Below are 12,678 nucleotides of genomic sequence, written 5' to 3'. Positions count from 1 at the left end.
GTTGCAGTTTGCTGCAGTACCCCCCTTGCATGTACATCTCCAGCCAGCCTGGTTCTTCATATGCAGCAGATGCAACATGTTTGGTTGCCTGCATCACATGAAGGGGCACTTACCTCCCTGTTGTTTGGTTGTCATTTTTGTGCTTAGGGAGTGAGCAGATGCAAACTTCAGCTGTTTGGTTGCAAACAGCATTTGTGTTCTGCTCACCCCATTCAAATGTGGTGGCCTTACCACCACATGATCAACACAACTGACAACAGATCAAACAGCGGATCAAAGAGGCAAGCACTGACAACAAACAAAACAAGCAACCAAATGAGATCAAATAAAGTAAGCAACGGAAATGACAGTAAACTACTTAGATTAACAGCAAGGGCATCCTCCTTCCCTGCTTCACGCCAGGGTGCTGATCCTGGCCAAAATATTGACAAGTTCACAGCAGTACAAGTACCATAAGTTCTAGCGACAGACCATAATAAGTTCAACACTAACATCTCAGTTAACTACATTGCATGCTCAATGTCACCAACGCAGTTGTGCCTGCTGCAATGAAACCTGCACATGACCGAGGAGTCGTGGTTGTAGATTTGGACCTTCATGCCGAGTCCTGAGATGCGCACAACGACGAGGTCGTAGGGGACGATCCGGTGGCGGCGGCAGAAGTAGTTCCGGCCCCGGCCAAGCACCATGTGCCCCTCGAAGTTCTGGACCTGCACCCAGAACGTGCATCGCTTGTTCGCCGACAGCCTGACCACGCACGAGAGCCACTTGATGACCAGCCACTCCTTCATCACCTCGACGAACTTGCAAGGGATGACGAGCATGGTGAGGTTCTTGCTGTCCTTGATCTGCTGGTAGAAGCGCAGCGGCTCTCGGGCCCCCTCCTCATGGCCGGTCCTCGGAGATCGTCCCCTTGAACGAGGTAGGCTCATGAAGGCACCCTGCCAGGCAGGTCCACCCCGTGGAGCCACCTGTTCGTGGGGATGAGATCCTCGGCACCCTCAGCTCCGGCCACCACCTGAGCTCCTCCACCCGCCACGTCCCAATCACTCTTCAATATCTTGTCAGGTAAGATGACAAGTATTAGAGGTGCTTGCAAAATGAAAAACCACTGATCAGTGGCATTAGCTCTTCTGCAAATGCCACTGATCAGTTACACTAGCACTATAGCAAATGGCATTGATCAGAGACATTTGCCCAAGAGCAAATGCCACTGATCAGTGCACAAACTCTTTGCCAAATGTCACTTATCAATGGCACTTGCTCTTGGGCAAATGCCACTGATCAGGGGACTTGCCCAATAGCAAGTGGCACTGATCAGTGGTAGTTGTCCATGAGCAAATGTCATTGATCAGTGGCATTTGGTTTTCTGCAACTGCCACTCATCAGTGCACTATCCTAAGCATGGAAACATCTAAAAATAGCACCCATGTGCACCCATGCACATTTGGCAGCATCCTAAAATAGTCCTACTACATGCACGTATAATAATCTAGGGCATGCAACACAAACCCTAGCTTGAACATGTATAATAATCTAGAGCACGCAACATGAATAGCAACATGAACATGATCCTAGCTTGAACATGAACATGCCATTTGCATGAACACAGATCCTAGCAAAACCCTAGCATGAACACAGATCCTAGCACAGGACACTAGCATTGGGGATTCTAGCATGAACACATATCCTAAGAAAGCACTAGTAGAAGAACATTATCCTAGAACACACACTGTAGCAAACAAGAACAGATCGGTCGGATTCAATTCGATTGGGATCGCATCGAATCGGATCTACTCCAATCCTATCGAATCCACTAAGTACTAGCACATGCCTAAGAAAGAAACCCCTAATCTACATGTACGAGCAAGCATTGGGGATTTTTTGACTCGGCGGAGCTTGCGCAGTTGCAGCGAACCGAGGCCGGGGTGAAAACCCCGGCGGGAAGGAGAGAGGTGGCAGAGCAGAGGAGGAGCCGGCCCTGGCGACGGCCGGCGGCATCGGCCCGTGCTCATGGCCACGGCGGAGGTCGAGGAGGACGGCGCGTCGACGGGAGAAAACCCTTGGACGGGGGTCAAGAAAACTCCCCTGCCCAATGGGGTCCCAAGAAGCGGCGGCTCCGTGGACGAAGCCAACGCCGAGCCCAGGACCACGAGGTCCGGCAATGGCGGCGAAGCAAGAATGGCCGTCATCGCATTGGTCAACCCTCGTGGTGGCCGGCAACAGATGGGGGACGGTGCTCGCAGCGCCAACGCTAAGTCCCTGCCTGAGTTCTAGAGCCCGGCCACCCAGCGCTATTGGATCCTGGTGATGCGCTGGTCGACGGGGGTCAGAAGACGGCGCGACAGTGGGCGAGGCAGAGCCATCAGAGGAGAGGAAAGGGAGTGGCAATGAGGCAGAGAGGAGCAGTGAGAACAGTGTGGGCAGGGTGACAAGAGTGAGGGCGTTATGAGACGCCCCCTCCGTCTCCCACGCTGCCCGAGGCGTGCAACCCCCTTATACGCATGGCCGCGCCGAGCCAGGCTCGCGAGAAACTGCCGATTCAACAGTTTTCGCCGGGCCAGGCTCAGGCCTGCTTTAAGGTCCGTGCGGGTCACGAATCGCATGCAGCTCAGCCAACCAAACAGGCCACGCACATCCCGCACCGGGCCGGTTAGGTTGCATGCAGACAACCAAACACGCCCCTTGTACAAAGGATCTCCCTCCCTCCCCCACTCAACCCCGCCACTCTCAACGCCATCATTGATCATAACATCACCCCCATGATGTACAGTGGCACGAGGCAACACCACCGGCCATATGTAGTTCTACTACTACGTACTGTTCAATTTGGATATAGTGCAACTAAAAAAATGGACAAAATGCCATCACCCTCAGTGGAGGGGGTGTAATACTTGGAACCACAGTTAACTACTCCACTGAGGGTGAGTAAACAAAACAATCTGTACAAGACTTTGTACAAACGGTTCTTACAGGCAACTGTAAATCATGGTATCACATGGGAGCTTGGCAGCCCGATTATCTCCAGATGCCCACAAGCACAAAAGCTACAACTGCGTCATCAGGAAAAATGGTCCAGGCTTCTTAATCCCGGTCGCTGGACAATCCAATTGCTTGCCACCTCATGCAGATCACACTGTTTTTCGTCGATAACAAGTCAACACTTGACACTTCAATTTTCTCGCAACATTGGCTTTGCGATTCAGCCACCACCATTGTTCTCATGCCAAAGGATCACTTCTCTTGTACACTCAAACTTCAACCCAGGAATTGATAGATCTGCAATATCAACACATCTGGCTAACTCCTATGATTGTTCTTCATGTGTCTGATGAACATCTCAGTCCCAGGATGTCACGGATAAAGCAACCCAGAGATCATTAGATGTACCAGATATATACATCCTATGTGTCTCAATCTGTTCGTCTGTAGATAACGGAGTTGGGCTCGAATAGTGACCGTTGCTTAGTTTCTCCAGAACTGAGAATACAATCTCTCTTTGTATTGGTTCATGCCCGTTCAAAAGATTTCCCATGCTCAAAACTTTCCTCCATGACTGATTGGCAGTAGGGGGACGAAACAGGCTTGATACAGCCTCCCTTTCAAGCATCCCCACCTTTTCCTTAGTAGTGAACTCCTAACATACGAGATTTGGAGGAAATCAGAAATATAACCATGGAAATTCACAGAAAAAACAATGGCCAGGTACTGTAAATAACCCATTAACAAATTTCATATGGCTAGGGCAATCGCAGCCAGGCCCCAGCCCACTGCATCAATATATATGAGCATTTTAGTCCTCCAACTTTCTTTCTTGATATTCTAACAGGTGAAACCTGTAGCTAACAAGGCATTTGGTTCCCGCAAAAAAAAGGCATTTGGTGTGCAGGATATATACAGTATAAACTAGCAAACCCATAAGGGTTCCAATTCGATCAGGCATATGAACCGGACTGAATATGTGAAGCTCCTGATCTCCTATTCCTTCCCTCAAATCTATGAGTACTGATTTTGTCATTTGAGAGTCACTATGTAATGATAGCAAATGTCGAGAAGAATAGCACTTACCTTTTCATAACAAATACTTTCCAGGCTGGTTCCCATTTTTGGAAGATAGTAATTGAAGTAGTCGGTAAAAATTGATTGAGCCAGTCTTGGAGCATCTATAAGTTTTCGGTGGACCGAAGCAGCAAAAATCAGCAACTTCTCTATATGCTCAAAAACTTGACAAAGTCGCTTCAAATCTCCAGCCAAATCACTTGTGTCAGATTTCCCTGTTAAAATAACCAAATAAGTATTCAAGCTGGCAAGAAGTCCCATTATCCCTGAGACCCACTGATAACTGAAGGTTGGCTAGCTTCCAACCTAATCAGTTCGATATTTTATCTGCTAGGGAACTGATAATACTAGGCAGTTCCTTCATTTAGTAATAATGTCCCCTTTTTATTTGGACTGGTAATTTAGCTATCCAAATAAAATGACACAGGAGTAGAAAAGCTCAATAGATTCATGTCAGAACAAGCCCTACTAATGTCAGGCCACCCAAATAAAAACAAAATGTAAGTCTACAGTTTATGCACAGTTGTACAACAAGTATGTACCTTGAAGAGATCTTAATGTCGACGCCATTGTAGCATATAGTTGATCCATTTTAGTCTTCATTAATTTGAAGCCACCATATGTGGTCTTGTTTAGAATGTCAGCTGATGATTTGAAAGCTGTGCAGACCATTTGCTCAAGAAGCTGCTGTGGCCTCAAAGTTTCAAGGTAATGAACCACCTGCATATAACAAATATGCAAAGCTCTGTCAGAAACTTATAGCTAATTATCTGCAGTTACTTGTAATCACATGTAGCATTATTCCAGTTTAATTTCAAGTCATGCAAAACCAGTAAATTTCAAGATTCCATCTGGCATCTGAACATATGCAACTAAATTTCATGATTCTTTATTGTTATATTCAGCATAGACTTTGAAACACAACTACAAGTAATTGTGTTGAGCCTTCATAATTGAACACCCACTTTCTGACACGAACCCCCCTGCTCTAACCTATTTATTAGGTCATGCAGTTGTATATGATGAAGTAATCACTATTGATACGAACTTAGGATAACAAAGAGCAACCCACCTTTTCTCCTTCTCGAACAGAATCAAGCAGAGATTTCTGTTCAGAGACAGGCAAAGCTGGGGCATCATTCCAAATTTTGCGCCACATATTCCCATGTTCTGACATACGCTGAGAAAGCCTTCCTTTGGGTGGCCAGGCTGGATTACCATCACTTTTGTCCTCACTCACCCAGTCACCAGGTGAATGCCACCGAATAAAATCTTCAAAAGCAGCATCTGGGTTTGCGGCTTTAAAAGCAGACATATCTAAGCATGCAGTAGAGCTTAATTAGTAACAGGTGAAGAAATTCTGCAAGAGGAATCACACATCTTCCAAAAACAATGATCATTATTCGTACAGCACAGGAAGTAAGATAATATTCTTCAAGATAGAAGTAATAATTAGCTATGTCTACATGTACCATTTGAGGAAAGGGGGCATTTTAGATAAACCTTACCGGAAGATAATATATCCCTTTCCAGTTGACCAGATAAACCCTGCAATAGAATAGGAATGGTATGATACATCACACTAATTTTGAGGTAACTAATAAGTACTCCCTCCATCCCATAATATAAGACGTTATTACATCCAATATAATCACATATTGGATGTAATAATGTCTTATATTATGGGACGGGGGGAGTACAATATAGGTGACAACTTACCGGGAAAAATTAGATGGAAATTCAACAAGAGTTGACTAGTAGTGTGGACAATCAAGGTAATCTAAGTTCAAGAACTTACAACAGCATTGCCAAAAGCTTCAGCTGCATGGAGCCTTTCTTCATGCATATCTTCTGTCATCAAAGGTGCATCCTAAGAAACTAGTGGAAAAATAAGGGGGCCGTATGCGCATCTTGATGTTAAATCTGAAGAAGAGTGGTGCTAAGCAGAACCTGAGTATATGGAGCATGCATTTCCTGAAATGTATTTATCAGCATCATTGAAGGGACAGCGCCTGCTGATCCTTTACGTATTTTATCAGGTGCCTGTTCGTAAATAGAAATGTTAGCAACAAATCCTTTTTAACTTCAAATATATACCAAGGGCATGGATGCATATTACCATGCTATTTGAAGTCTTTTCTTTATGTGCATCATCAATATCCTTCTTACGATTCAATGATTTCTTCCGCTCAATGCATATCGCAAGCTTGCAGGGAGGCAAAATCATGTAAATATGCTGATCTCACGGAAACAGATTGTTTACAAACAAAAAAGGACCAAGTGTAGCACGGACTCCAGTGTTACAGACTTACAGATCACAATAGAACCATGAAATACAAATACAGCACACTTTAACAAAGAACATGGTTAGCTGTGTTAATTTGATATGAATATAACCCTGTTCATGGAATGCATAGATTTGTGCAATTGAGATTTTGGGAGAAATAAACCAACATTACTCGGTGGTTTATTGACAGTCTGTCAGAAGGGAAAGAGGTGGCTAAAAGGATGGTGTATTAGTCCACTGTTCACAAAAGGCAGTTTGCAAAGCAAGTGATGAAATTATGGGACTCCCTAGAGTTCATATTACTAATCAGAGTAACCAGACAAACAAATATTCCATGTATAACATAAACTCCCACACGATTTCACATAATACCAGTGGACACTGGACAACATAAGAATGTAACATTTGCTCGTAGACAAAACCTGCTAATTCTCGTATGAGAAAAGATATCATTGAGTAAGGGCTTCAAGGAAATTAGCACAAGTACCATTTGTAGTTTTTGGTGGATTACACAAGCAGAGAGGTCAATGCTAGAAGTGGTTTTCATCCTCGGTAGTCGTTCTGACTCCTCCCAGCACCAACGAATTTCGCGCACAAAATCAATCCATAAGACTGCTATTGCTGCCATAACAAAGTAAATCATTACTATAGTTCATGAAATTGAAACAAGGGCTTTATTGAAAATATTAAGCACAGAACACGAACCACGTATATTGCAGTTGCCAAACCACAATGCATGTAAACAGAACTGAGCAAAGAGAGAATCTGAAGGTGCTCCTTTCAAAGCGCGACCATACTTGTTTTCTGCTTCCACATAATTTGAGTTTCCAGCCTCTGAGAAACACCAAAATGTAAGTTAACCGGTTTTTGTCTAAATGAATTACTCTAGTTTGAGTTTATAGATCTAGCCGAGTGCAGCATTGTGGATTCCTTAAATCAAGATTATATACGACAGGAGATTTTCCTAAGTTTCCCAAAACGAATTATGCTCATTTATATTTTGGTTCATTAAATTAAAGAATCTGTAGACTGGAAAAGGAGGGTGTATAAATACCATCATTGAAAAGATCTTTCATAACACGATCAATGACAGATGGTGGAGGCACAGCAACAGAAGATTTTGAATTGTCTTGGCCTGAATTATCTGCTTCCTAACATGACAAATTTAAAATCAGAAAAAAAAACGCTACAAAAAGTAATTAGCATCACTTCAAAGGAATTCCGACATGCATGAAGTACTTAACCTGCAACAAAATCTTCCAAAAATTGTGCCTCTGCTGACGATTCAAATGCATTTACTAGCAGATGTAGCTGGGATGCAAACCCAACAAACTTCCCAATAAAATCATCAACCCTAAAAATGAATGGAAATAAATAAAAGGAATACATCATGAGGTGGAACAATCCATGAAATATGAACAACAATATGATACTTATATCAAGATGATTTTACAAAAAAGGCTTACATGTATGGTGACACCACTGGTTGAAGAAGCCAACTATCAGCATCAAACGACGAAGCATTTTCCACCTCAGCCATCTCAAAGCTCTCTTCAAACATTTTCTCTCCCCAAATGGTTGTCAACTCAAAACCTAATATTCATTGCCAGCATGTGTTATTACATATCTTCTACTAAACCAAAACGTGAGATATACTAAAGTAAAATAGAGTTGACAGAATACTTTGCACACATATCGCTCAACTACTAGCAGGAAAGGAAAAGGTTGTGGATATGTATGCTATTATAGTCCATGTCTTTATGATAACTAAAACTTTTCTCATATCATATTATATGCACATTACTTCTTGTTCCACGTTTGCTTATGATGGTTGATATGATCCTTATAAATACATCCATGGTAAGGTTTGTAGTTCCCGTTATCTTTTCTTGAAAGTAGTTATTATTAACAACATTGCGGGTAAAAGATCTAAGCTGCAGTTACCTTTAACAGGATCCTCGGCAGAGTACCACTCTGCCCAAGGGCAATCATCATCCCATTGTTTTCTGGGTTGGCTTGCAACTTCACTTTCTGGTATTGACTCGGTAGCTTCAGAATCCAAAGTCTCCTCATGATCATAATCATGTTCAGGAGTTCTGTAGGTAAGCTTCATCGAGAAGTTTACCTTTACCTTTGCTGGAAAATCTGTTGAGGATAGGACCTTCAAACAGAACAATGAAGGTTAGGTATGCAACAAGCAATCCAGGACAATTTTGTGACATTGAGGATTCATAGACAAACATAATTACTGCACAACAGCAACTGTAGTATTTTTAAAATACAAATCCTATATACCTAAATAGTTGATCCTGACAAACTCAATTATCTTAACACACAATTATGCCAACTAACCATGCCGCCATGCATGCTCCACTTAATTTAATACTCTCAACATGCAACTATGGCAACTCATCATGCCACTATGCATGGGAAAAGACCCCCTTAACATGCACCATGCATGCTACTCATATTCAATAAATAGTTTACAACTATATAATAAATTATATGCACTTTTTGTTTCAATTCTCATATTGCTAATTCAAATACTAAAGTTTCATACTGCCAACTCACAAAGAAATAAGTGCATCCAGTTCCCGCAGCAACTCACGGGGTATCATATCTATTGTTAAGAGTAGGTAGTGGTTAGCTGGTGTTTTTCGTTTCCTTTACGTGTCTCAACAGTTGTCAGTTGCATGCAACATTGTTTTAGAAAGGCTGTATACTTCTGATGTGTGGAATAAAGCAAGCTTTCCAGATTTCAAAAGCTTTAGCACATTATGTGATCATGTCTGTGCAAAGTTGCAACAAAAACTCAACGTAAAATTCATATGAACATGTGGAAAAAGTCAAAAACAGAGGGAAGCATGTGGTGTAACTTGCTTCCAAGCTACTACTAAACTCAGTAATGATAAACTTAGTTGAGGAACAGACTGATTCCGGCTGCGATCCAGTAAGGTCTTATGAAAGAATAATAGTAACAAACTGAAGAGAAGACTCACAAACTTTGACAGGAATAGCTCATGTAAACCCTCCAGATGCATGAGTCGTATTGGGACCTGGCTACCAATTCGATCAGCTTCAAATCTTCGAGTAAATACAGTTCCCATGTTTTGAATTCCTATATATGCTTTTCGCGAAGGGTCATGAACAGGTACAAATGCTGGCCAATTGCTAAAATTGAAATTTATGTTAGTAAAAGAAATGGCAGCGGATATGCTAGTAACTAACAATGGCCTGGCAACACCCTCCACCACTGCAAAGACAGCATGTGCCAAATGCAATGTGAATGACTTGATATACCCTCGTATAGATTAAGTTTACTTGTTTCTGCAAGGTAAACTCACTAATCGGAAAGATATAACACGCGAGCAACAAAAGATAGTTGACAGCAAAAGAAAAAAACTGAAGCAATTGCTTTGGGAACACAAAGAATAAACCATCACTGCTTATATTCATGTGCTAACCTATTAAACAGTAATACACTACTTTCTCTCCTGGCCATAAATCGAATAAACTATTTTTCTAACACATGATAAACCAAATAAACTATTCACTGCTAGTTTTCATAAATTAGTCAAAAGTCACTAACCTGCCACAATTAGACAATGCAATTGCTACAGAACTCAAAAGCTTAGTTGATTCAGGATCATCAAGAACAACACCGCTGGCACTCAAGGGGGCAATTATCTGACAGCAATAAAAAAGTATAATTAGTTTATTTAGTATTTATGTAAACTAAACTATATGCATTAACTGGCCTCCACAATGCGGAAGCTTGACAGCTTGTTGCAACAATTTGAAAATGTGAGTGCTACTGCTGATGAACTTAAAATAGAATGATGGTTTCCAGATTTCTATGAGGAACTTGATGCAATTTCTTTACTCGGGAAAGTATCATGTCTGTACCAGGAAACTCACAAGGTAATTTGATATAATACAAATAAGTACAATGTGAACAGCAATTCATTAATATATCAACAAAGTATCATGGTGTGTGGTCAGTATCCATGTATCTGTATGGTATGCAACAAGAGAGTGAACTGTACCAGAAACTCATCTACTCCAAAGGATAGTTGTGTACTATGTGTATCATCATCCCAGTACGAATATTTGCCTACAGAAAGGTATTTGTAACTGAGTACAAAAGTATTCAACAAAAATGTTGTTTTAGAGAATAATAACAGCATAACCTGTTAAGGAGAGTAAGCACGTAAATTTCTCTCACCTTTTGCAGATTTCCTAAAATGATACTCCATACAGTAGACTCTTTTCCCATGCTTCAGTTCACGCTTGACCATGTACAAGTTTTCAAAGGAAGGCACAGTCTCTGCACCTTTTTGCTACAAGAATGCATATAGTTAACAAATCAAAGATACATATACATCACACGGAGCATCAAATAGGGTCCAGGAAGGAGCAATACCATCAAGATCTTTGAGCCATCTGCTAGCCATTGACGACAAATTGCCTCTATCTCAGATATAAACCTAGATGGTTAAGAAACTCATAAGTGCAATCGTACTTAATTGGCTTTTTGCAGATAACTGCAAATGAGCTAACTAATAATGGGGAGCACTGAGTACCTCTCCCAAGATGAAGCAATGGTGAAATCATCAAATCGCCCGAGCTGCACAAATGCACAAAGTATGATAAATCAGGAGACAATTGACCACTCAGACATATATTCAACCGAAGCAGAATGCTGACTTCTAAGATCTAGGAAACTGGTCTAGTAAACTACAGGTAGAAAGCCTAAAATTAAAACATCACATTGAGAAAACAAGATCCTAGAAACCAGATACATGCTCCCAAATGGGTGTGACCAACAGTACCAAACGAAGCACGAAAGGTACAGTTACCCATTAGTTACTAATTAGCACAATGGCGTGCACACATTGACATATGATCCCATCAAACTGCATACACCTGCAGAAGTAGACTCCCATAGGTGACGAATCGGCCAACAATTAGTTGAGGTCTCAGACTGACGGGGCAATATCCAATCACCAAACTCTTTACAGCCTTCTAGCAGCTGTATCACATTAGCGTGTGATGAAACATCCAGTTATCTAATTCTTGGTCTGACGAACCAAATATAACAAGTAACAACCGCATCAGTCACATTACCGTGACCTCGGTGTCACGCAACAACAGCAGCACCCGCACGTTTGGTACATAAAATTGAAGCCCCCAGCTGGAAAGCTAGCGCACGGCAGCGGCGGATAGTAATCACGGTCGAGAGAGAGGGAGAGCAGCAGCCATCAGAAGCGTGCGTACCTCCTCCTCGGCCTCCTCCTCCTCGTCGTCGTCCTCTCCGATCCGGCGGTGCTTGGCGTGCTTGGAGGAGGTGGAGGCCATGGCGGCGTCGGCGATCCCCTCCCTCGGCGAGGCGGGGGAGGAGGTGGGCGGCGGGGCGGGGTCGCGAGGAAGTTTCCCTGTCTGCCTCGTTGGATCGGTGGGGGGAAGACGAAGCGGAGGAGGAGGAGGGAGGGAGGGTGATGTGCCCATGCCGCGTCGGCCGAAGATTTCGCGAACTTGGTACTGGTGCGCTGGCCGCACGACAGCTCTGGAGCTATGGGGCACCAAGGGAGAGAACGTGTCCACGGTGCACCAAGACTGTGTCTAGGTAGCTCGTTTTGTTTCGAGTTGAAGCTAACTCGTTTCTTTTTTTTTTTTAGACAATGAAGATTAGCTCATGTGTACTATCAGTGGACCGGGTATTGGGCCTTGGTTGAGGGCTCGGCGTATAGGTGAATGTGAAGTCCATGTCGGTCCACTGGACTGGGAATAATGGACGGACCGGCAGAGAGCTGAGCGTGGGCTGTGTGCCCCCTCTCGTTAGGGTTTCTTCTTCCTCTCGGCGGCGTTCCTCTCCGCTGTTGAGATTGATCTACCCCGCCCCCCATCCTCTCGCCGGTAGCAGGGCTCTAGGGTCTTGGCGATGGCGAGCTCGGGAGGTACGTTGGGGACAGTACCGCCCGCGGAAGAGATCTTCACGGGCAAGAGAAGCATGGATGATGGCGCATCTGGCTCGGGTACGACGGCGACTGAACTTGAGGCAATGATGGATGAGCTTGGTTTGAAGGAGGAGGATCTACAGGATGTGATCGTGGAGGATGATGAGATCCCTGTCGAGGCTACGCGGTGGATGGCAATAGCCAGGGTTCACACACAGAAGACTTACAGCCAGTATTGGTTCTTCAAGAACATGAGAGTTGCATGGGATCTGGCGAAGGAAGTGAAGATACGCTCACTCGAAGAAAATATGTATACCCTGCAGTTTGCCTGTCTCGGCGATTGGGGGCGAGTAATGGCAGAGGGCCCGTGGACTT

The 12,678-nt window shown here is 43.4% G+C and overlaps 1 protein-coding gene across 1 annotated transcript; it reads right to left on the bottom strand.

The window, feature by feature from the left end:
* Positions 1-2,798: 2,798 nt before the first annotated feature.
* LOC119285419 (rab3 GTPase-activating protein catalytic subunit-like) lies at positions 2,799-11,894 on the bottom strand. Its single transcript, XM_037564688.1, has 21 exons — positions 11,624-11,894; positions 10,930-10,973; positions 10,770-10,833; positions 10,572-10,686; positions 10,393-10,460; positions 9,936-10,033; positions 9,346-9,517; positions 8,291-8,507; positions 7,813-7,939; positions 7,591-7,700; positions 7,401-7,490; positions 7,052-7,180; positions 6,834-6,967; positions 6,179-6,265; positions 6,010-6,102; positions 5,858-5,929; positions 5,568-5,607; positions 5,132-5,376; positions 4,602-4,779; positions 4,069-4,274; positions 2,799-3,637 (listed from the first exon to the last, which is right to left on the bottom strand). Exons 1-21 carry the CDS (start codon positions 11,852-11,854, stop codon positions 3,341-3,343), a joined length of 2,817 nt encoding a protein of 938 aa, XP_037420585.1. The 5' UTR covers positions 11,855-11,894; the 3' UTR covers positions 2,799-3,340.
* Positions 11,895-12,678: the final 784 nt, after the last annotated feature.

This window comes from Triticum dicoccoides, chromosome 4A, assembly GCF_002162155.2.
Source record: "Triticum dicoccoides isolate Atlit2015 ecotype Zavitan chromosome 4A, WEW_v2.0, whole genome shotgun sequence".
Classification (NCBI taxonomy): domain Eukaryota; kingdom Viridiplantae; phylum Streptophyta; class Magnoliopsida; order Poales; family Poaceae; genus Triticum; species Triticum dicoccoides.
Note: the sequence above shows the minus strand (reverse complement) of the source record. Positions and strands in the feature narration are given on the sequence as shown.